The 23,739-nt window shown below is 41.7% G+C and overlaps 1 protein-coding gene across 4 annotated transcripts in view; it reads right to left on the bottom strand.

Annotated features, from left to right (window-relative positions):
* abr (ABR activator of RhoGEF and GTPase) overlaps positions 1-23,739 on the bottom strand; it is a 152,417-nt gene that overhangs the window by 33,980 nt on the left and 94,698 nt on the right. For all 4 annotated transcript variants that reach the window (XM_039776722.1, XM_039776724.1, XM_039776723.1 and 1 more), the window contains 9 exons: positions 22,346-22,486; positions 20,426-20,547; positions 18,184-18,352; positions 15,876-15,995; positions 15,513-15,588; positions 15,250-15,354; positions 10,731-10,805; positions 4,212-4,309; positions 3,976-4,107 (listed from right to left, as the gene is read on the bottom strand). In XM_039776722.1, the coding sequence (XP_039632656.1) occupies positions 3,976-4,107; positions 4,212-4,309; positions 10,731-10,805; positions 15,250-15,354; positions 15,513-15,588; positions 15,876-15,995; positions 18,184-18,352; positions 20,426-20,547; positions 22,346-22,486 (1,038 nt within the window). The remainder of the gene's footprint in view (positions 1-3,975; positions 4,108-4,211; positions 4,310-10,730; positions 10,806-15,249; positions 15,355-15,512; positions 15,589-15,875; positions 15,996-18,183; positions 18,353-20,425; positions 20,548-22,345; positions 22,487-23,739) is intronic.

The following is a 23,739-nucleotide window of genomic DNA, read 5'->3' as shown; positions in this document are numbered from 1 at the left end:
GGGGATGGGGTACATGAGGGCCGGATTACCAGATGAAAGCGTTGCTGACACTGGGTGATATGATGCATTCCTGCTACACAAAGCACTGGGGCTGTTAACCTTAACAATTGCGTAACTGGTCCTCTAAAAAAACGAGTATCACAAGCTACAGCCAACACATGAGGGTCACTTGGGAGAACTCGCACAGCGCATGAGGCAGAGATTCAGTTCAGTTTGGTGTCCCTTTAAAGCAACTAGAGATGTATGAAGCATCACACTGGCAATGCAATATTATCAGAAATCAACAAAAAGAGTTTCTAATTAAAAAAACATCAGTCTCCTCATTGGAGCTTTTAAAATCTAGTACCAACATTTAATAGCAAAAATAATCAAAGTGTCCGATTCTAACGGAGGTCACACCATGTGTACAATAAGTGTGTTTAGTGAGAGGACAATCAATGCTCACAGAGGAAAAATATCAGTGACAACATGCCACAGAAATAACGCACTGGAGGCAGCACCTCTCTTTAACTGGCAACTGGGAGCTGATACTAATCAATTCTCCAAATCGCCTGCTCGGAGACCTTTAAGAATCCATTTGTGTTGCCAATTTGAGAGACAGGGAGAGACGCCACGACATTGTTGCCATTTAATGGAGGATTAGCAACGTGACCTCAGAGATCAGAGGTTATCTGCTCGGGGGACATCTGTTGGTTGAAGGGCTGGAAATAAACGGTGGTATCTTCGCCTCTGGACAAGCAACTCAATCAAGCTAACATGAGTGTGCTACGGTCGGCTTTCTCTAATGCTTTGCCCACCCTGTGTTTGTGTGTGTGCATTAAGGCATACCATTTAGCAAAAACGCGGCATCCAAAATCCTACAGGTTTCTTTGTCACTATCAAAATAAAAGCTCTGGCCCCAATCATAACATCGTCAGATGACAGAGGCGATCAACTTTCTCATCGGTAACAAAGTGAAGGAACAACAGTGGGTAAAAAACTGAAAACTTCCAGCCCAGTATGCCCATTTACGGTCAGTCAGTATTCCTCAAGTTTGTTAAATAAATCAGAGGGTCTCCAGAGAGGAAAGCAAAACACTGAAGGCTCCCTCTAAACTCAGCTTCACCAGGAAAAGCAAACAGCCCGACTCCAAGTGAAAGTCTCTTTAGGTATGCACTCTGGACTGTAGAGCAGACTCATGTCCCTCTGGCTAATTCTTTGTAAAAAAAATTACAATACTCACTGGCTGCCATATCCATATGACATGAGATATGTGTATGCGTAATGTGATGAAACATCAGTCCCACCATGTCTACTCCCAGACATACGTAAAAACTGTGCAGTCAGATGGACGACTCTTTACATCTTTAAGTGACAATAAACCAAAAATACAACCAGACGGAAATGAGAATTCAACTTTTTTTTCTCAAGTTTTTCTCAACAAAAAAAAGTGATGGTCCAGGGATTAAACGCCCTTGAATACAGCACCATTTGGCCATGATCTCGTAAGTGGATACAGCAATGTGCTGATTGCAATAAGACAGTCTGAAAGTCTTTGTCTTACTCTTATGCTCTAAGTTTAGTAACCATAGTTTCAGTAATTTGGGAGCTTTGAGGGATGTAAATAGGAAGAGCAATGTTGCTATGGAGCCAGTTTGTTCGCTGTGGGCTACAACTTGAGCCCCTCTTCTTTAGCCTATGGCAAATTGTCCGATTAGCTATTAGCAAATACCATTAGCAGTTACGTTGATACTGAAGAAAACTAAAAATGTTTTGGTTCATGGATTTATGCATTCAGAGCCTCAACACAGTATAGGAGGGCAACGATGAGATCGGCATTCATTTATGGAGTAGATCAATAATAGGCTGACTGTATATTGATTGATGGTGCCTTTCCACCACTACCCTAGACTATCAGTGCCTTTAATATCACTGATACTGTATCGGTTTCACCTGAAGCACATGTAGGGCTATAACTAATTATTGTTTTCATTATCGATGAATCTGTTGATTATTTTCTCAAAGTATTGGTTATTGTTTTGTCTGTAAAATGTCAAGAAAATTGTGAAAATGCAATTTATAATTTCCCACATTAACCAAAGGAAATGTCTTCAGATGTCCAACCAACAATCCAAAACACAGAGATATTCAGTTACCATCATATTATATGACAAAGAAAAGCATCAAAACTTCACATCTAAGAAGCTGAAACTAGCAAATATTTGGTGTTTTCGCTTTAAAAATAACTGAAACGATGATCTGACTATCAAAATAGAGTCTGGGACAGAACATGCCATTCTCTCTCTCCATTTCTATCCCCCGTTTCTATTTTCCTCTTCTCACAGGGAGCCAGATCACATGTGGTGTATTTATTTGGTTTTTTTGGCTGTTGTTGGCTGGAAGTAGATGTTCCCAGCAGCAGCGTTTGTCTCTCTGACTGGCAGCCGTACCAGAGAGGGTGGGCTTTACTGTCATTAAGATACAACGCTGAACCATTGATGAACCACTGTACCTTATGTGGAAAGATGACATAGACCCCTTTAACAAAGGAAAGGGAATGAAATAGTAAAATAAAAATTAGGGGTAAAACCACATTTTTAAATATATACTGTGACTGAATGAACTTTTTAAAAACAGGGCAAACTAACCAACTGACTAACTGTATAATTGTGAAAAGGTCCTTTTTCTGCATAACAATTACTTTACACATACATCCATGCAATTACTTTTTTAATCCTCTCATAGGTCGGCCAATCTTTTATCAGTCGGGTCGACAGTTTATGGGTCGCCTCCTGACCCAATTAACCCATTCACACAGGCCAGACCAGGTTTAATTATTTTCTACTACACTCGGAAGCAAAGATTGGCAGGTAACCATCCACAGAGCTTCATCATCTATGTACAGTAGGTGTCTACATTCATTATTTTAGAAACATTCAAGGTCCTTGTAAGAATAAATCTGATGCCACATTAAGATGCATGTGGATCTGATGCAGTTGAACAAGAAAAGTATGCCTGTGTGGTGCACACTCACTCTCATTTGCTCGTCAGACGGAATCAAGGCAACACTCAAGGACACAAATCATCAAACTGAATGAGAAAAGCATGGAAAGTGGTGGTGCTAAACAGGAAATGCTACAACAAATGTGTTTCAAAGACTGTTTGAAAGATGCCAAGCAGGAACTTAGGTCTGAGATGTATAAGATGTTTCTGAGATGCATCCTTTCTTTTAAAATGCAACGTTACGCGAACGTTTTAATGTTTGCTCCACTTTCTCTCCATGTTAGGAGATTTGTATTCCCAATGCAACTTGTCACTGATACCGCTTCAACCTGTGTCTACAAATGTTATTCTAAATGCAGCAACCACTAACAAATCTTGAAAAGTTTCAACTGATTTATATCTTCTGTTAAAGAATCAGAAGCAGGTTCAAAAATAACCTGCTACAAGCTCACCTCTCTGACACATGCGGACATTAACTGATGATAAGAGCTACTAAAACCCTCAGAGCCGACCCAAATTCATAAAGCGAAGCTCTGTCGACTGCAGAAGAGGAAGCGTTTGGGCTCAATTGCAGGGAAAATGACCAGACCAAATAGATTTTCCAAAGAAGTTCTGGAAAAATGGAAATATAACTCTATGCTTATGCATAAACAACAATGCAGAGTGGAGAGCAGCATTTTTGCCTTAATACCAAGAAACCACGTATTGCACTGTGTAGGCAGGATCTAGTTAACAAGACTGAAAAGGACTTTTATAGGAATATTTCTCACAACGAGACAGGGGAAACCCCTGCTTAAATAAACTCTCTTATAGACTATTAATCCAACCAGTGTCATTAAAGGCCACCAGGACAAAACCACTCCATTGTGCGTCGAGGCTAGACAGCCAATTAAAATGAGTCACATGTTGGGAAATGTCCCCATGAGGACACAAGACGTCTCTCTTTGTGTATGGGTTGTTGCTGTGATGGCCTGTCGGCAGCTGTCATCTTACCTGGACTTGGCCTTTTCCCATGATCTTGTCCACAATCTCGTTGTCGTCCTTGTTGAGCATGCTTTTGTCGTAACACTTCTCGTAGCACAGGATCCGCAGGTACTGGGAGCCCTCCAACTCAATCTCAAACTCCTGTTCAACCACACAGACAGAAAAGGAGAATTAAAGGTTTGCTATTACATAAGAGACATAAATGCAGCAATGTAGATTAAAAAGGAGGTGTCTTGGTGACTGACTTCGTTCCACTGTGGCTCTGTGGTGTCTCTGAAGGCACGGGTCTTGGCCTTGCTGACAAAGTATCCATACGAGTCCACTTCAAGGGTGCAGTATGGATCTGGGAGGAAACACAGAAGGTAGACAGATCCATCAAGGAGACTGACCACGGAATCAACATTTAGGTTTCTAGACTGCTTTGTCATTGTGACATGACTCGTGTGTAATTTTATGAGATATGATAACATGTACTGTGTAGTTACACACATACAGCTATTAAATAGTTATTACAGCCCTTAAAACTGAGTTTTACTGGGCAATGATGTCATTGTATAAGCATAATGTCTTTTCGTTAGAGGCGAACATGACTACAGGCCAATAAAATTTCTTATTAATTAGTTTCTCTGCACTTTAATCAGGTTTTCATATTGTGTAATACTCACATAGGGCTGCAACAATTACTTGAATTATCTTATGTTCTACCTATTATTTTCTCGATTAATCAATTAATCGTTCGGTCTAGAAAATGTCCACCAAGTTTCACAAAAATCGGACCAGAACATAATCTCCTTGGCGGAGGTAATAATAATATAAAAAGGTAAACACACATCTGAACAAATTTGTAACTAGAAATGTTTAAAAGAAGATTTTTTTTCACAATGACAGTGAGTGAACATCTAATTCTGGTATCAGATTTGTAATGTGCACTGAAAAGATAAAAGGATTACACTCCATCAAAGTGAAGAAAAAAAAAAAAGACCTTTAAATTGCCGATATGTTGTCAGCTGATAAACATTTATCTCCTGCCTGTGTACACACCATTCAGGACCAGGAGGCCCTCTTCCACTTTTCACATCCTCATGCCACACTCCCCAGGGATCAGCTCACACTCAATTCTTACACGGAGCAATTAAGTCTGTTAATGTGTTTCTTTAAATGCTGCTGTAGCGGTTCCGGCAGACCTCGCTGCCGCCTGTCTGTAAAGTGTCAATAGTACGTCCCGCAGCCCGGACCTGGTCCCTCGGGTTAACCTCCATCTGGCAGCATGATGGATGGATGTACTGCTCGACCTTTCACCAGGAGAGTCACCGAGATTGAGCGGGGGAGCCAGAGACAGAGCGGGGGCCGGCTGAATCTCATATACATATAAAACGCTTGCAGAACGACGGAGAATGTGTTTACACTGCAACATCAAAAAAACATCAGCCTGACCTGCGCTGTGGGCGTTGAAAGACACCAAGCACACCGCCTGGGTGAGCTCTGAGTCTGACTGACTGGAGCAAATATTCACATATGTGGCCATATAACTATACAGTATAATGGAATCTCATTCCATCTGGTTTCATTTCTTCTATTGTTTTTTTTTTTTTTCCCCCTCTCAGCATCCTGAAAGGCTCTGGCATAATTACTCCCAACGAGGAAGGGATTAGTGCTGCTGGTATGAGGGAGGTTCAGCGGAGGGGAATTCAGTGTGACCATCTGGGGGATATTTTTTTATTTTTATTTATTTTTTTAAATGAACCAGTTATCGTACGCTTCCGCTACACACTGAAGCGTAACAGCTCCAAGGCCGTCACCTCTGCTTTGACATCCGACATCCCAAAAAAATACACAAACTACTCGTCAGGGTCTGTTGCACCCAAGAGATGGGATGTCATTTTTGAAAGATCAAAAGTGATCCAGCTAGTTTACACTGAAGCACACAGACGCAATTCAGTTGGCACTTTTTTATGACTACAAAAACAACTGTTGGTTGTGTTCAATTTAGAGAAAAAAAAAAAGTGAGGGTATTTCTTTGAGACACTGCTGGGTTTTAAACTGCTCTTTTTCATCTAGTCCGCAGAGAAGAGTGTATTCATAGTCCTGAGCAGCTCCCACTTTCCTCTGAAAGTTGATTTCCTCTCCATCTGAAATGGCTTTATGTGCCCGGACCTAATAATTTAAACAGGCCACGGAGAGCATATATAGAGAGGTCTTTTTGTGTCCTCGCAGTGGATCCAAGAGGGCTTTGAGAAGTAGGGCAGACTAAAAGAGGCCTGGAACTCCATACGTTTTTTTTTTATTTTCCTGGCAGGTCACCATCAGGCTCAGAGTATGAGTGGGATAAATTGGTCAGCATGTGGTCTCTAACCCTAAATGCAGGGGGTTAATGAATACCATCCTCTTCCATCTCAATTAACTGAGAACTGTAGTGTGTGTTTTTATACAGGAGGCTGATCTTTGCCAGAGGCTGTGTTGAATGCTGGGTCAAACTGCGGGTTCACAGAATTAGGAGACAAGTGATAATCAGTTAAACTAATCAGTGTCTCCACAGCTACAAGTCCCAGCCTTCAGAGCAGCTCTCTGTCCGTATGTTTCGCTCCAAGGCTTCAGGAGGAAACATTCTTGTAAGAGAACAAAATAAGGAGGGGACAGGCATAATCGAATTGTTTTCATGGAATCCAGAAGGAGAAAACTAATAAACGCATGGCCAACAATGAATGCAGCCATGGCTGGATTTGATTATACACAAACATCACAAGAGTCATGAGAACATGTGAACACTCACAGCCGTGTTTTGCCTTTCATTTTATGGGAACAGTGGCGAGTGACGAAAACTTTGGTTTTGATTCAAGCCCAAAAAAAAGAAAAAAGAAAAAAAAACATTGTTAGCTTAAAAGGGAATCTGTTATATAACTTTTGTTTGTCTGGTAGCAACCACACTATTATTCCAATATTAGTTATATGTATAAAAAAAAAAAATAGTTATATATATATAAAATAGAAATGAAGTTGAAATCTCTTTTTGGGCCCTATCTTGCACTCAGCGCAATTCCCTTTGTAAACCGACGCATGTATCATTCCTATTTTGCACTCGACTCACAGCGGACTTTTCCCTCCACAGACGCACGTCGGTAAATTAGGGAATGTATTTGTGCTCCCGGGAGGGTTCAGCGAAAAGAGGAGGCGTGTTCCGGCGCAAGCGTTACGTGGTCCTATTTTGCAGTTTCAGAAAGCAATTCCGCCACTGACCAGGAAAAACCTGGTCTAAAGTCAGTGGCGCTAGTCTAAAGTCAGTAGCGCGTTATTCAGATGCTATTTTAGGGGCGCATGCTTGGCCATAATGTAGCGTGTGCACAACGCGCATACACTTCTCTCATCTACAGCAGTTCCCATTTTTGAAAACCATACATAATTACAAAAGAAAAATATTACTGAAAATGCGCTTCAGGTGTTTGGATAGGTCAGGAGGCACTTTACAGTACAGTCCTCAAAAAGTCCCAGCATTCTTTGTGGCTTGTTGTGTTTTACACAACATTTCCATGAATCATGGATGTGTTGATGACATAAATGAGGAAATATTAGAGAACTTAAGGAGACGTGATGTTGAACTACGGTGGGATTGGACACTCCGGCGGAATCTGGTGAATCTGGAGTAATGCGCGATGCGCTCCTGGTGGAGCGGGTGGACGGAGATGGAGTTGGGGGAGGAGGAAGGGGCGCAACAGGTGCAGGTGGTGCGTTTGGAGGCCCAAGCTCCATGGCTGCAGCAATCCTCTCCAGACTTGAGGAGATGCGCCCGAGAGGCCGCAGCAACATCGCCACTCGGCCAAGACGGGCATTTATTGCTTTGCCGCATCCCGGACAGCTCCCGCTGGCGTGCGCCAGGCAAATCCGCCGTCATAATAGCAATCCGCCATGGAACAAGCGCGCCTGCTCTTAAAGGGAATGTGAGATGACGCTCTGATTGGTTATTTTCACGTTACGCCCAAACCACACCTAGCTACTTCAGACCAACCCATTTAAGGTTTGCATCGGGCGCAAGAGTCATTTATCCCGCTGGTATAATAGCAACAGCCCCAGAGATCCGCCCACAAAGCTACTTGCGTTTGGCGTTTCATACTTGCGTTTCAGATCGTTAAAATAGGGCCCTAGGTGTTGGACAAGCTCCTGCAACGAACTGCAGATTACTGTAGCTGTGCTCACTTAAAATGGCTTTGGCACACTCTTTGTATGTAGCAAGGGAAACTGCAGTTCCACAGCAGCTGTTGAATACATGTAGGGGGAACAATGCAGTGTCACTTGTTGACACTCAGATATACTCAAAAATAAACCAAGAATAAAAATGAACATGTTTTGCACCTCTCTACTAGGTCATGTTTTCCATTGATTTTTTTTTTTTTATTCTAATAAGTTTTTGGGAGATGCTCGACTCACAGCTCCTTCCTCTGTGACCCAGTTTGACTACTTTGCCCTGGGCTGAATTTAAAGCCCTTCCCCACTGGGGAGAGATCGTTGTGACATAAATAACACAGTTCCAATGAGATATTCTGGTACATGCTTATGTGATTTTTCAATCAAACAAACAACAAAAATAGGCCATTAATGATTACAGGTCTACCGTATCTGAATAATGACGGCTATTTCAAGTCATTACACATTTATATTCTGATATAATAATAATTACCACATGCATCAACAGAACATGCACACAGCGCACACACACACACACACACACACACACACGCGCACACACACACGCACACACGCACACGCACACACACACAATTATGCAAAGAAACAGCAAATTGCTTTAGCATGTCTAAAGCAGAGACAGTGAAGAAGACAACGAAGCAACTAAAGCCACATCAAACTTCAAACACACACAGCCTGAATTACACAACAACATGACCGCACAACAGCTACATAAAAAGGCAAATTTGATCCCACCATTAAGCTACAGCTGGATGAAAAGGGTGTAATTTCAGTCATTTGTGGTATTGGAGGGAATTAAACACAGTGTTTTGAACACAACGTCTCCCATCAACTCTATGATCACCGGGCTGTTTTCAAAACATGTTTATGACAAAAATGTGAAATTCTGCCAGCGCTGGACAAGTTTCATAATCAGGACTCAGGGATATAAAAAAGAAATACTACAAACGTCCATCTATCTCTGAAAGGGGTAAAATCAACACATTGCGGATACAACTGTAACCTGCAATGCCATTACAGTAGAAGTCAGGTATTTCAATGCAAAATGTTCATAGGTCACCGATGAACAGATATTTGTCAAAATGTGGTGTTTGATCTTGATATGTCACACCACCAGAGTAGCCCTTAACTACATCCAACAACACATCGTCTACTACCCACAACCTTGATGGCTTGCATGCCCCACGCTGGCTCTATACGCTTCAATGGGCACATCTGACACCAAACTGTATCAGTCAGTCAGTCAGTCAGTCAGTCAGTCAGTCTCTCACACACACACACACACACACACACACACACACACACACACACACACACACACACACACACACACACACACACACACACACACACACACACACACACACACACACACTTCACTTTAAACCCCTCAGCTCTCCGTACTCCATCGAGGATCAAACAGGCTTTCAGAAGAGAGAGCTTTCCAATCCATTACCCAGGAAATTCTAGCGGGCCAGCTTTTATATTCCAAAGGCTGTCATGGTAACAGAGGAAATCACATTTCTTCATCTCTGTCTCTTCTCCAGATATTTGATATTTGAACTGGTGCAACAGGGCATAAAGCGTACCGCAGCACCAGCTGTCCACTACTGACACGTCTGCACGGTCCTGCCAACGTTACACATGGCTGATATCAAACACACACACACACACACACACACAGAGCTGTACAGCATCTGCACACACTGTTATACAAAGTAGCATTTGTGCAATATCAGAGACAACTGGCATTATGTTTGCCAGGAGTTCAGTTTCAAAATTTTCGTTCCCTTTCCTTTTATTTGCCTCGAATGTTTTTGTGATGTCCGCTTAATGAAAACAACCACAGTGACTTCAACTTCGCTAAGACTCTCTCTTTCCTATCATCTACGCTCTTAAGGCTGTTTTATGCTTCTGCGTCGAATGGACGGCGTACCCCCGCAGACCCCTCTGCGTCGCCGCGTACCCCCTCCGAGCCCTCCGCCGTAGCTCAATGTGAACCTCCAAAACTTTGTAACTTCGCATTGAGGCAACGCAGACAGCAAGGACTGTGATTGGTCAACTCGTCCTGTGTGATAGTCGGTGTTTCAAGCAGCCTACTGTGGGGAGTAGCAACATGCTAGTTCACTGACATTAGCTTTGCAAATAAACTCAGACATATTTTGGTTACAATGACGGGGTTATCTGTTTGTAAAGTGTCTATATGTCAGTAACGTTTTGAAATTAGCACTTCGCCAGCAAGCAGTACTTTGTGGGCAGTTGTGCTAAAGCTTGCTTGCTAACATAACATAAACTGACTGGCAGACACCTCGCAAATAACCTCAGACCTAAGACGAAGCACAATACATTATACTTCATCCATCCATCCATCTGCCTGGCCATCTCTGCATTGAGCCATGGCATGATGGAAACTGCATGAGCAGACTGCAGCGATTGACTTGATCATGTGTTTTGCTGGCAGACACGTATCTGCACAGCAGCTATGAGTGAGGGGATGCTAAGCAAGAGTGCTTGCACCAGTGTGGTAACAAAAAAAAAAAAACAATTGCTGTTTCTGGCCGACTTACTGGCTGACTCCTTGAATCCTTTGGCAGAGTGGACGATCACATGCAGAAAGCCGTACAGGCCAGGAGTCTCCTCATCTGGAAAACAAGCACACAGAGCAGTGAGGCCAGTTCCTTGTGTAAATAAGGGGACACACTGTAATTTAAAGTCATTCAGAATCAGAGTTTGTGTGCATAAAATAGTGCAAAGATAAATGGATAGAAACAGGAAGAAAAAGGCAGTTACCCACAGAGCACTACTGTGCTGCAGAGCTCATACACTCTGGAACTACTCATACAGTAAGAAAACAGAGGCTGTCCTGTATCATCCTCTATTGCCATCGCAGTGTAACAACATCATCCACAGTAGGCTGCAGTATTCTCTTGTCTAATATCTCCATTACTGTCACATCCCATCATGACCGCCCCTCACATTAGTCATGGACCGTTTTGCTTCAGAAAGACATTTTTGGTCTACCATTATTTCTGCTGTACTATTAATATTTCATTTTGTTCCGGGTCCTTTAATACCAATAATAAGTCTCTTTAACACTTTGGGAACATATCTGTATAGGACACAAGGCCAGAACAGGCAGTCTTATACTGTATGGCAATTTTGGAGCATACTATATGCTAATCATCAAATTTCATGAACTCATGAACAAACAGGATTGGTCAGGATGAAATGAGGGATTTACAACAAGTTTGTCCACTTAACCCTTGTGTTGTCTTCCCGTTGACCATGGACTTGTTGTCCTTTGGTATCATAATTGAAACTGAACTTTTTTTTGGTGCTTTTCCCGACGTTTTTGTCCCTTTTTTTGATGCTTTTGAAAACGTTTGTCACTTTTTTTTTTATTCATGGTCAATAAACCTAATTTACATGACATTATACACATTTTTTAAGTGAAAAAAAACCAAAATTATGAATTATTTTGACTATTAGTTAAGACCAGAGGATGTTGAGTGGATCACAGACTGTCAAAGTTTATTCAGGACACGGTTTTGAAACCATTTAAGAAATTTTGTAAATGCTATGAAATAGAATAAAACACCCAAAATGTAATGTAAATGATTTTTTTTTTAATGTTGTATGGGTTCTATACAACGTACATCCATGTTATTTTTGGGGAATTTGGTTGAAAGAAACCCATATTTCTGATATTAAAAACTTTGAAAAAGGGTCAAATTTGACCCGAGGACAACACAAGGGTTAAGACCAAAAAGCATGAAATTTCAAGTGTTTTTTTAAGAGGTTAAGAGAGTTTGGTGAATTGTAACATTGCTAACCAACATAAAATTGCTCAGTGGGAGGCATGTGTGCGTTTTTATTCATTTCAGGTTGGGTGGTCCAAACTGTGTATAATTGTTGATCTGATTATGTTATGATGTATATCAACTCCAATAACTGTTGTCACCCATTCCAAGAATAAACACATTCAACTTCAAATGGCATTAGCCAAGACTTGAATCCAGTGCACTAGATAATGGCTGAGGAAAATAACTCATTTGAGGACCGTCAGATCGGTATCAGACCGTCACATCAACAAGCACAGTCTTCTACATAACAACTGAGCTGGCCGCCGAGTGGAGGTTCGTGGGTGGACATTTGTTGGGTGGCCTGATATACCCCCTGTCCCGCCGACAGACACATGAAGGGGATACACTATTGCTTTGGTTGAGGCCTCTAAAGCCTGGCTGGTTCCTGGTAAATAAACTGCCATGGAGGCCTTCAGGACTGTTTGGAGCTCCAATTTAGGCAGCTGAGAGGGGAGCAGGGTTAAATGTGTGTGTGTGTGTGTGTGTGTGTGTGTGTGTGTGTGTGTGTGTGTGTGTGTGTGTGTTGTATATAAGTTACAGGGGGGGGGGTTTCACAGGGAGAAGGTTCAAATGTTCAGCTTCGAGGTGGCCTATGTGCTGCTTTAAGAGCGAAACGGAGATCTGTTTTTTTCCATTATAATCTAACTTGAACAACAAACTGTGGAAATTCATTAACTTATATGTGACACTTAACATTCCTAACAAAGGAGTCAAATGAAAGTGAGAGTCTTTAAGGGCTTCTCAATATCATCCATCCTCTTAGTTATGAGAAACATTCCTTCACCAGCTGGTCTCCATTTAAACCCCTACTGTGCTCCCAGCATCTTCACGTGTCACTGAGGTCTGTGTTTACGTTTGCTTTACAACGAGGAGTGTTTCAAATGTCTAAGATGAAGATGTGGGGGCCTGAGCTCTGTTTTAACACAACGGGATATCACCTCCCTGGGGAAAAAAGGAAAATATCAACGACCTGGAGCAAAATGACGGACCCGTCACGGCAGAAAGGAGAGGGTTTAATCAAGTCAGCAGGGCGAGTTAACGTGGAAGTAAAAACCTCCTGGAGTTCGTCTAAGCAGTTAACATGCCTAAGTGAAAGGTGAAGAAAGATGCATTATTTCTCTGTGGGGTCCTTTCCATAATGTAGTCAGACACTTAGAATAACCTGTCAGTGCTAAAAACAAGCACTTTTAGTGGACGTACATTGATGGTCTTTAATTGCCCCAGAGGATTACATTGTAAATTACTCACTTAAACATCTGAAAATAGGGTCCAGGTTGAAAAATACATAAGCTAACTTTAAAAAGTGCATTTGAATAACCTCCCATCATGATTTCAAGAATAATATCAACCTAAGGGATATTTGGGTTAAATGTTATCTTCCTCCTCAAAGACTCTTTGATCGCCTTTACAGGATGTTTGAACTAAATGTGGAGCACGTTCAACGTTTCCACACCCACAAAGAGGGAAAACTATCAAAACAAAAGCTGGCATTTGTTTCAAGTTCCACAAAACATGTAATATGTATTATCACACGTCTTTGCAGTAAAGTATAGATTGGAAAAAAATTCACATGCACAAATAAAAAATAGAGCATTGTAGCAAAATGTTACATATGCATTTCCACTTATTTTGTAGAGGCAAATGATCCAATATCATATTTAAGATATATAGGAATTTTAGAAGGCTGAATAGAGAAGAAGGGGGGACACGGACAATATGTTGCCAGGCCTACTGGAACACATGTGTACTCTATGGCATGAATTAGGGCTGGGACAATATGCTTTTGTCCCGATTCGATTCTTTAACGCTACATTGGTACCAGTTCGGTTTGTATTGCGATCTTCATTTATTGTGATTCTAGAAGTATTGCGATTTGACAGCATTGAGTATTGCAATTTTAAATTAAAATATATCAAGAGACATTTCTGAAAAAACAATTGTTTTCTAAAAAGAATGCACGTCACATGTCAGTCAGTCAGTCAGTCAGTCTGACATTTATTTCATTTGTAAAGAAGTACATAACATGGATTTTCTGCATATTCTGCTTTCGGTCATGTGAATCATCAATCACGATACATACGATTTTCGATCCACCCCCCTCCCCCACCCATTGATGAATAGGTGTGTAACCCAGAGCTGACTGAGATCAGTTGAAGTTTTTTATTTAACCTTTATTTACACAGGTAATTTCATTGAGACACAGGGTCTCATTCTTAAGTGGGACCTGTTTATGTTGAATGAATGAATGAATGGTTGATTGAAAGAAGCTTGGTTTACACGTGCATGTCAGAAAGCCATGTGTGGTGAAACGTTGGTTTAATTAAACTGCACAGAGAGTGCAAGCTTTAAATTTATAATCTAAAAACACATACATGAACTGTAAATTGATATAAAGGCTTAGACCTGCTGTCTGGTCCATACCTGGAAGTGATGTGTGTTGGTAGTTTATTTGGAATAATTAAAAAGGAGGAACTACGTAATTAGCACGAGCACAAAAACAAAAAAGCACATTTAAAAGAAGTTACAGTGCTTCACTGTTCAGCTGGCAACTGCCATGTGAAAAGTTCCAGTTTCCATTGAAGGTCACCAGATTGCAAAATTGAAAAGAAAACCCAAGAATCCCTATGATCACCACTTTCGGTATTGGATATCAAAATAATGGCTTACTTGCACAGAGATACCACTGTATAAAAAGCAAACGTGGACCTTCTTTGTGTATGATGCGAGATAGATGAAGACAGTGTGCCTTTCAGTGTCTTGAAACCCCTCTGTCAGCTCCGTGGCTATGCATGTGTATTGTGTGTGCATGTGAAAGTGGAGACCCTGTGCCATTTGGGGAGATCAGAGTAGGTCGGCCAGATGGCTTTAATGTCACCACCAGCCTCTGAAAGCGGTGCAACATGGAGATCTGGAGCAAAAACAAACATATAGGAGCTGAGAGCTCAGCGCAGGCCACTGCCGGCACACTGCGTGGCATTGACTGCTAAGAGCTAGATGAGAAACATATTGTAACCTAGATTCTCTCCTGCAAGGCCCCCCCTCTCTCATTATGTGGCTTTTTTTGTGCTGAGAGTGTACACTTTTGTGTGTGAATTTAAACTCAAAGCAGAGAGGAAAAGAAGGAGCAATGGGAAACTGTGTGTGAGCAAGCAAGAGAAACATACAAAGCAGCCAAACATAAGAGGACAGGAATAAGAAGATATTGTGTGCGAGCGTTTCTTACCGTCTTTGTTACTGGTGACAGGAATGTTGTGGACAGTTCGGAGTTTGAAACAGGAGCTGGTCAGGACCTGGAGCTCGACAGAACTTAAAACACACGTCTGGAGATCTGACAAACACACAGCAACCACACGGCTGGGGTCAAACCTTCACTTTTCTGTGGTACCGTGTGTGCTTCATCTTAAAGTGGTTGAAAACCACTTTAAGATGAAGCACACAATGTTTTCTAAGGACAGAAATAGGACAATTCTGTGTTTCCAGTGTTACCTTTCTTCTGGAGTTTCTGGATGCTTTCCCTCCACTCTGACCTCTCGTAATCTGACGAGAGGAGGAACTGGTAGCTCTGGATACACACAGAAAAAAAAAAACTGTCAAGGACATCTTCCCTACAATAAAATCATTGGTGAAAAGAAAAAAAAAAATTTTATGCAGAAAGCTTAAATGCATCTGACAACCACTAGGAAAAAGATATGATGTGAAATTATTTAATGCTGTCAAAAGATTATTTTCTAATCAAACTCTAAACCTGATCCATCAAAAGGACTCTTTTGAAAGGAACATGTCTCCCTCTATTGGTGAGACTTTGCGTTGCAGCTGAATGGCTGCAGAGTGACAGGACGAACACACTACCTTTCCATGTTTGTTGTGGATGCGGAAGGGGATGGTGGGAGAGTGCAGGAGCAGCCACGACTCCTGCTCATTCATCTTCTTCCTAAGACGCTCCACGCGACTCTGACCCTTCGGCGCTTTCTAAACACACAAGCAAACAGACATATAGAATCTCATTTAGTCCTGCAACTGATACGAGATTGATAAGAGAGAAAAATGTTTCATGTAAGATACTAAACATTGAAGACGCTCCATATGAGTCCAGAACTTGCATCACTTTTTTGTTTATAGCTTTAGTGCGTAACTTTTTGATAATAATGAACGTCCGTTAATTCAAGCCATTGCCAAATGAGCTGATACAAAGCTGATTAAGACTATCAGCTCCACACAACTCTCTGTGTATTTTTGTATCACGTGGATGTGTGTTTTGTCGTCATTACTTAGAATTCCTCATGGGGGCGGCAGAAACTACGCACTATAGCTTTAAAGTAATCCAGTGATAACTGTATGTGCATTCACAGGTACACAAACAGGAACTGGGAATCGATAAATCGGCATACTTTTAACTGTTTGGGGGGGGGGGGGTGTAGTACAGTTACTAATTGATGGCAGCATTTTACTTGTTGTTGTTTACATCCTCCGAATGACTTTTGGTTATTAAATTTACTTTTTCTCCACTCTCCATTATCTTAAATCCTAATAGGAGACTGTAATGTGATTGTAATGTGGATCTAATGTTTGAGCCTCCACAACTGTCGTTGGTTCGATGCTGGATGATTAAAAAAAATAATTAAACTTTAAGTTGCTATTCAACAGGAACAACGTTTAATATGACAGAGTAGCACACTGAATAAACACGAGTATATTCTAAGATAAAACTATGGCGTTGATTCGGTGACTAGTTTAAACACCCCTTTTATAATGAAATATTAAAATTAGAACTGAACGTCTCATGACTCATTTGTCATTACTCTTATCAGCATGGTATCGGCTTAACGATATATTTCCTATTTTCCAGGAAAGACCGCTGATAAGCCCATGAAATGAGCGCTGTGCTGTGAGAGTCTGACTATGTATAATTCAAGGATCTCAGCTTCTTGTCAGTATTGAAGGAAAACAAAGACACACATCCTCCCAGCCCTCACCAGGAAGCCGTGAGTCAGAGTCTGGATACAATCAGCTGAATCTCTCCCTGCTCTCACTCAAAATACCAGCCGTGGTCACTCGCTATGCCCCGGGTGGGCGAGTTAAGCGCTGTGAGAGGGGAATAACAGGAACTCTCTGCTCCTGAAGCCCTCAGTGTGTCTCAGCCAGGGGAGCGGGGGTGTATTACCGTACAGGCTTGTAACTGGTGGAGGCTTATAGCAACTTTTTTTAACCTGTGGCAATAACCGAATGTTTCAGCACCGACAGGAATAGACAACAAAGGCTGACGCAAACATTTTCCAGCATAATCGTGACCCAATTACTGGTTCAAAGCACAGTAACAATTTGGATTAAGGGAGGGAATTAAAAAATTCCCTCAGTATGAAGATCTATTTTATACATTTTTGGATGCCGCTTTTTTTTTTGTGTCTGTGTTGTTATGCACACTACATGGCCCTGTCTAAGGCAAACAAAAGGTGTGGGTGACAAGTACTGAGTTAAAAGGAAGGCGCCGTGGTTCCAGTAAGGAATCGCTAACATTAGGGAGTCTTCCATGAAAGTCTGCGTATGCCGTGATAAATAAATAGATGGCCATCAAAGTTTCACAGGACATTTGAGTCAAAACTTCCCTCCTGAGTCACCTGTATGTGTTTATCATAATGATGAGAACCAGCTAATGACTCATTGGGACTTTAGCTTATTCACCGTATCCCCCAGAGTTAGATAAGTCCATACATACCCTTCTCATCTCCGTGCGTGTCGTAACTCTGTCTGGCGCATCCACCGCTAGCCTAGCTTAGCACAGATCCTGGAGGTAACCGGCTCCATCTAGCCTACTGCTCCCAATAAGTGACAAAATAACGCCAACATGTTCCTATTTACATGTTGTGATTTGTATAGTCACAGCGTGTACAAATAACAAGGTCACATGAGACACAGCCATCTTCTAAACGTATACATACTGGGAACTATATTCTCAGAAGGCGAAGCACTGCTACAAATAGAAGGGTATGTATGGACTTATCTAACTCTGGGGGATACGGTGAACAAGCTAAAGTCCCAATTAGTTGGCGTGTTCCTTTAAGGAACCCTGGAATGGCCCGTTTAGATACAACTACTGTCTACCACAGTAAAAATGTAATATAAATGAATAAAAAAAGTCAGTAATAAGCAACAGGATTACCTTCTCTTTCTGTATCTCACTCTTTAAGACTGAGATCTTGATCTTCATCTCCTCGATCTCGTGCTCGGGCAGGATCTGGATACTGGGACAAGAGTCGGAGTCGTCCAGGGTCTGGAAAGTCAAGTCCGCCAGAGGGATGTACCACTTGCACTCATACTGCTGTTGGCGACTGCAGATGGACAGAGAGAGAAAGGATGGAGGGATACAGGAATTCAGAAGGAGAATATGAAACACAATAAGTCAAAGAATCAAACAATAAATCCTTCCTCCTTTTTTTAGAGTCCCCAAATCACTTGAGGACACAACAAGCTGTAAAGGTATACAGAACAAAGGCAAATTTGCATCAGCAAATTGAAAGAAGATTCTCAAGTAAATGAAGTCTGTCCAGATGGCCGTTTACTTGTATAGTTGTCATGATTTAAGGAAGCTTTAAAATGCTCTAATTAAAATATCTCCGGTCTAATTCTGACAAAGCATTCCTAGTGAGAGATGATTTCATTTGTCACTGGGGTGTAACGACATTACTGTAATGGATACACATCATTACAACAAACCAGTCGACGTTTGTTTTTTTTAAAACAAGAGATCCAGCCAGCCAGAATAACGTTTAGCCTCTTCACGTAGTCACAACGCCAGATTAATGAAAATGATGCATGCTCAGCAGAGTGCTACTTCCGCCAGGGCTGAGGAGATTGATTTGCATCGTCACTAATGAGATTTCAATTAGCCTTCCTGGGAGCTGCACAGTAAACTCATCACCGGTGTGACACCTTCATCAGCAGGCCAGTTTGAGCATCTTGATAATGAGAACCTATGCTGGAGACTAAATTCTTACACATTACAACTAAAATCTTAATTTAAAAGCATTAACCAGATTAGTTTCAAATAGATTAAAATCGGATGAACGCGGTTTTAGTGGGAAAAGGGTGAAGGTTCTGGATCACACCCAATAGAGGAACACATTACAGTACAATTACGGTCACTGTCAGCAGCACAAGAAAGATGGGCTGTTCATTTCTTCATTATCCAAGGACATTCATTTTACGCCCCCTCAAAGCCATTCCCCGAGCCTCTGATCTCTCCCCCCCCCCCCTCCATTATCAAACCCTCTGTGTCTCAATGCTCTCTGGTCTTTTGGGAAATCTATTTGTTTTTACAGACCATCCATTCATTTTCTTTCTAGTGCACTCTTTGCACTGCTTACAGCTGATCTAGACACACTTAAACAAAGCCTTGCAGATATTGCATACAGACAAATAAAAAGATGGGCATTAAGTAACTGAATACATTAGAATATGAATACATCATCATATCCAATTCTCCAATAGCAGAGGTGGAATATACATAAAGAAAATGATTAAATATGTATTCAGGAAGTGGAACATGTGGCCTCAATGTAAATATGACTAATGCCAAAATGATAGAACTGAGATAACCATAGGATACAATGGGATTAAGGATGCTTAGTGACTTAACCAAAGGTGACGGAGTTTCTGGATGGTTGCGCTGCTCTGACTGTGTGTATGTAGCCTGTAGGCGGCACGCTGAGATAACACTCCACACCATAAAAGTCTGATTTACAGGTCTGGTAGTTATGGCAACTCTATGTGTTCTTCCAAGTGAGGGGTGGCTGCAAATGACACGGACAAATGGTGAATGTCAACCAAAATAAGATCCAATCAGGCTAACAGCTGCCGCCATGCTGACGAGGCGAACGACACGCAATCCTGTTATTGTGTCACTTCAATCTATGGACGCGGGTCACACAACACACACGCGCGCACACAATCTCTCCGTTTGTGTCACTTCACTTTGCCTCCAGCTCAAACAGATTGCTTCCTGAAATACACAACCGTCTGCTTGTGCATACACATTTTCTTCATCCTCACTCTTTATCCGCTATGTATATCTGCTACTCTCCTCCACTCTTCAAAACACTAGAGGCAAAATGCCTGCTAGACTTTGTCTTTGTTACTGAGGCTTTAAAAAGCCCTCCTGCTTTTCAGAGCCAGGAACAGAAGGAGAGACACGATTATCTGTAAAGCGCCGGTGTCATCCTTTCGGTTTCACTGTCTGGGGTTGAGATGCTGACGCGGAAGGCAAAATGAATGGCAAACAGACGGAAACATAGAGAGGGTAATCCTGAAAGGGTGGCTATTTAAAGGTACATATTCAAACGGCTCTGTGGTAAATACACTGTTGTGATACTCTGGATGGAGAGAAAAATGTTGAGAGGACTCACCCCACTGATGTCTTCTTCATCTTGGCACAGAGTAGCAGATCAGTGAAGAGGAAGACATGCCGAAGCTTCCTGGAGCTTTCCGACACCTCCACCAGGAAGCCATCCTTTACCAGCTGACGAGCCTAAGAGAACACCTGATGTCACTTCTTGTAGTCCCACCAACGCAATGCTGATAATCTCGACACAACACGGGTCAAACAACTATTTCTGCCAATAGATCCCACTAAATCCTACCCACTGCTCTTTTAAGTGTTTCTTTAAGGCCTAACAGTTGCATATTGCTCTGATTTATTACGTTTGTTGCACCTCAAAGGGGAACTCGCATCGACTTTACACAACAAAGTCAAAGTGTTTACAGGTCTTGGGGGCGTACAACTGCATTTGTGAAGTTGCATAAAGCCTTTGTGGCTCCAGAGGGAGCTGTGTGAAGTCTGATAAATGGCCTATGAGACTACAAGTTAGAATGTGTGGAGTTAGAAAGAAGCAAGCTTACAAGACCTCTGTAGCCCGCTCCTCATCTCTGCTTGAAAATAAGATAGCCGTGACTAGCAGAATCTCTGACTTTACCGTTACAGCTGGAGTTGCATTGTGGGTAATGTAGGCGCTAAGGAAGAAGAATGTGTAAAACGTGTCCTGCTGAATATCGATCTTTTTAGTTGTCGTTTATAGTGACCATTGTGAGTCCGAGAATGTTGAGTGCATTGCTAAATCGGTTAATGGGAGTACTCTTAAGGATACACACAATGCGTTACAAATACTGAACCTAAACTATTGTCTGTTTCTACCAAAACGTCTCAGGGCACCTAATACACCTGATATTCAAACTTTCTAATAACTCTTTTACAATTGTATTTGCTGTTGTTTTTTTAACCTCTGGAGGTTATCAAATGAGGTTTGGAACGTACTTCTTCTAATTGTATGAAATATGTTCTATACAGTATATAAACCTGAATTTAACTTTGAAAGGGTTTTACGCAAAGTCTTAAAATGTACACAAAACAATATGCGATACTTCAAGACATGAACCAATTTTAATACACATCATACAAAGGTATGACGTATTATAGAGCTGAAGATCTTTGCCCGAACCCGATGGGTTCGGTCTTAATTTCTATTATTTTACACGGGCTCGGGCTTGCGCTTCGGGTTGCATGGTAAATGAGCAGTCAGCTGATGCGTTTCGATTAGCGTGAAAATGGATTCTGAGAAGGTGAAACGGAGGCTGGCCTCTGGAGGACTTAATTAATTTCTTTGTTCCAACTTCCAAGTGGCCTATAGCCTCCGTTATTCATGAATAAATTATGTTAAAAAATGTATAAATGACTCATTTTTTACGAAAGACAAAAGGAGCTGTGAGTGCAGTCTCTTTTTTCTTTCTCTCCCTTTTCTACCGAGTGGTGGTGTGTGTGCCCGCTCGCGGTGTGAAGCGCGTGTCCGCGCTATTCTCCGACACTCTAATCACTGCTGATAGACGGCCTTTTGTACAGTCGGGCTGTAAACGGGTTCGGGCTTTTAAAAAGCTGTCAATCAAAATGTACTTGTCGGGCTTGGGCCTTTTATAACAGCTCTAACGTATTATACAGTATAAAGTTGTATCACTGGCTGCCTTCCTCCATCCAGGGTCACTCTCTCCTTGCACCAAACTTCACACAGCACCTAACTTCAAAGTCAATTCTTCATACATTAGGCTCCTGTTTTTGCTGTAACCCGCTAAATAAGAAAACCTAGGAGGCACTGGGGAAAAAACAGCAATAGCATTTACTGCTATTCTATTCACTACAGCAACTAAGTACAGTATGTGGGCTCCATTTAGGTTTTCTGTAGGTAATAAAAAGGTGATCTCCAAATTGTAATCTCATTTATACTAAGAGAAAAAGGGCATTTATTTACACATAATCACACACAAATAACCACACACACCTCTCCCTTGGGCGTGGTGACAGCAGTCCTGCGAGGGTCGATCTCCTCGTTGATGGAGGAGAGGAAGTTCTGAGATATCCGCAGAGCGTCCTGCAGGAGGGGGAAGTCCGGGTGGTCCTTAGGAGTGTGTTTCAGCAAGTCCTGCAACACATGCACATGCATGGTTACACACACACGCACACAGTCACGGTTTGTGATATGATGTTTGTTGGTTTATGATGACATTTGGGGCAGCGGATGCCTAAAGGTAAGAGAAGCGAGCTTGTGACTAAAAGGTCGTCGGTACAATCCCCCGGACCGAGGATAAATCTGGGTGGGGAAAGTAAAAAGCAGCGTTTGCTCCCTCATTACCATGACTGAGGGACCCTTGAGCACGGGCCCTTAACCCCAGACTGGGATTGTACTGGCCAGCCTCCAGCTGTGAATGTCTAACTGTGTAATTGTGATCAGGGCATTCTCAGTAAAACTGAGAAAGAAAGAAAGAAAGAAAGAAAGAAAGAAAGAAAATTATACATATGATACATATTCTGTGAAATCACCGAAATTGTTGAGCCAATTATGTAAAAGTATCTTACTCTGTATATCGTTAGAAATCCAATTTCACTGACCAACAAAAATCCCTTTAAGTATAAGCCAAAGTTTTGATTGAATTCGGTCTTCTTTTAAAACATAATTGCACAGTGGACTGCATACACAGCTTTCTTTTTGAACACTTAAGTAATCTCTGAAAATCTAATTTCCTTGTTTTTATTCAAGCTGCTCTCATCAGTATGTGAACAGGACAGCTGACGGCAGAGGCTTGAGCTGCCTGGTCTTCCTACCAAAACAAAATCCGCCAAAAATGACAGGAACATGACCGCTGTAGAAACACACACACACACTAGCCTTGGATGCACGGGTCATGTTGTTGTTCTGACAGCTTTATGCAAACGTAGTCATGCAATAAACTCCTGTAACATAACTAGACACACTCAGGCATCTCCGCTCACTTGATTGGCAGTTTCCAATTAATTATTACTCATCCAAAAGAGGTCACTCTGATACCAAACCAAAAGCAAGCTTTGCTTTTTCAGCACCTGGGCTCCTGTCTGCCGTTGCTAACCAAGAATTAAAATGTGTTGGAGTCAAAATGTTACTCTCAAGGGTGGATGTGCTGTGAGGAATGTAAAGTATTTTACAATAGCTTAATCCTTTCAGTACAAATTGTTTGGAGTGGTTGGGTGAGAAAAAGGTTAAAAAGGTCAGTTCACCAAATTATAAAACCGAACCACAAAACATACAGTATATTCTCACTTTGCTTTTGTTTCGTGAAATATTGGCTAATGTTACCTCTTTCGGCCCCAAACTGTTATTTAAATAAAACCATGTGAGAAGTTCAAAGGGGGAACACTCTT

Source organism: Perca fluviatilis, chromosome 16, assembly GCF_010015445.1.
Source record: "Perca fluviatilis chromosome 16, GENO_Pfluv_1.0, whole genome shotgun sequence".
NCBI lineage: Eukaryota > Metazoa > Chordata > Actinopteri > Perciformes > Percidae > Perca > Perca fluviatilis.
The sequence above is the reverse complement of the archived record's forward strand: the minus strand, read 5'-3'. Positions and strand labels throughout refer to the sequence as shown.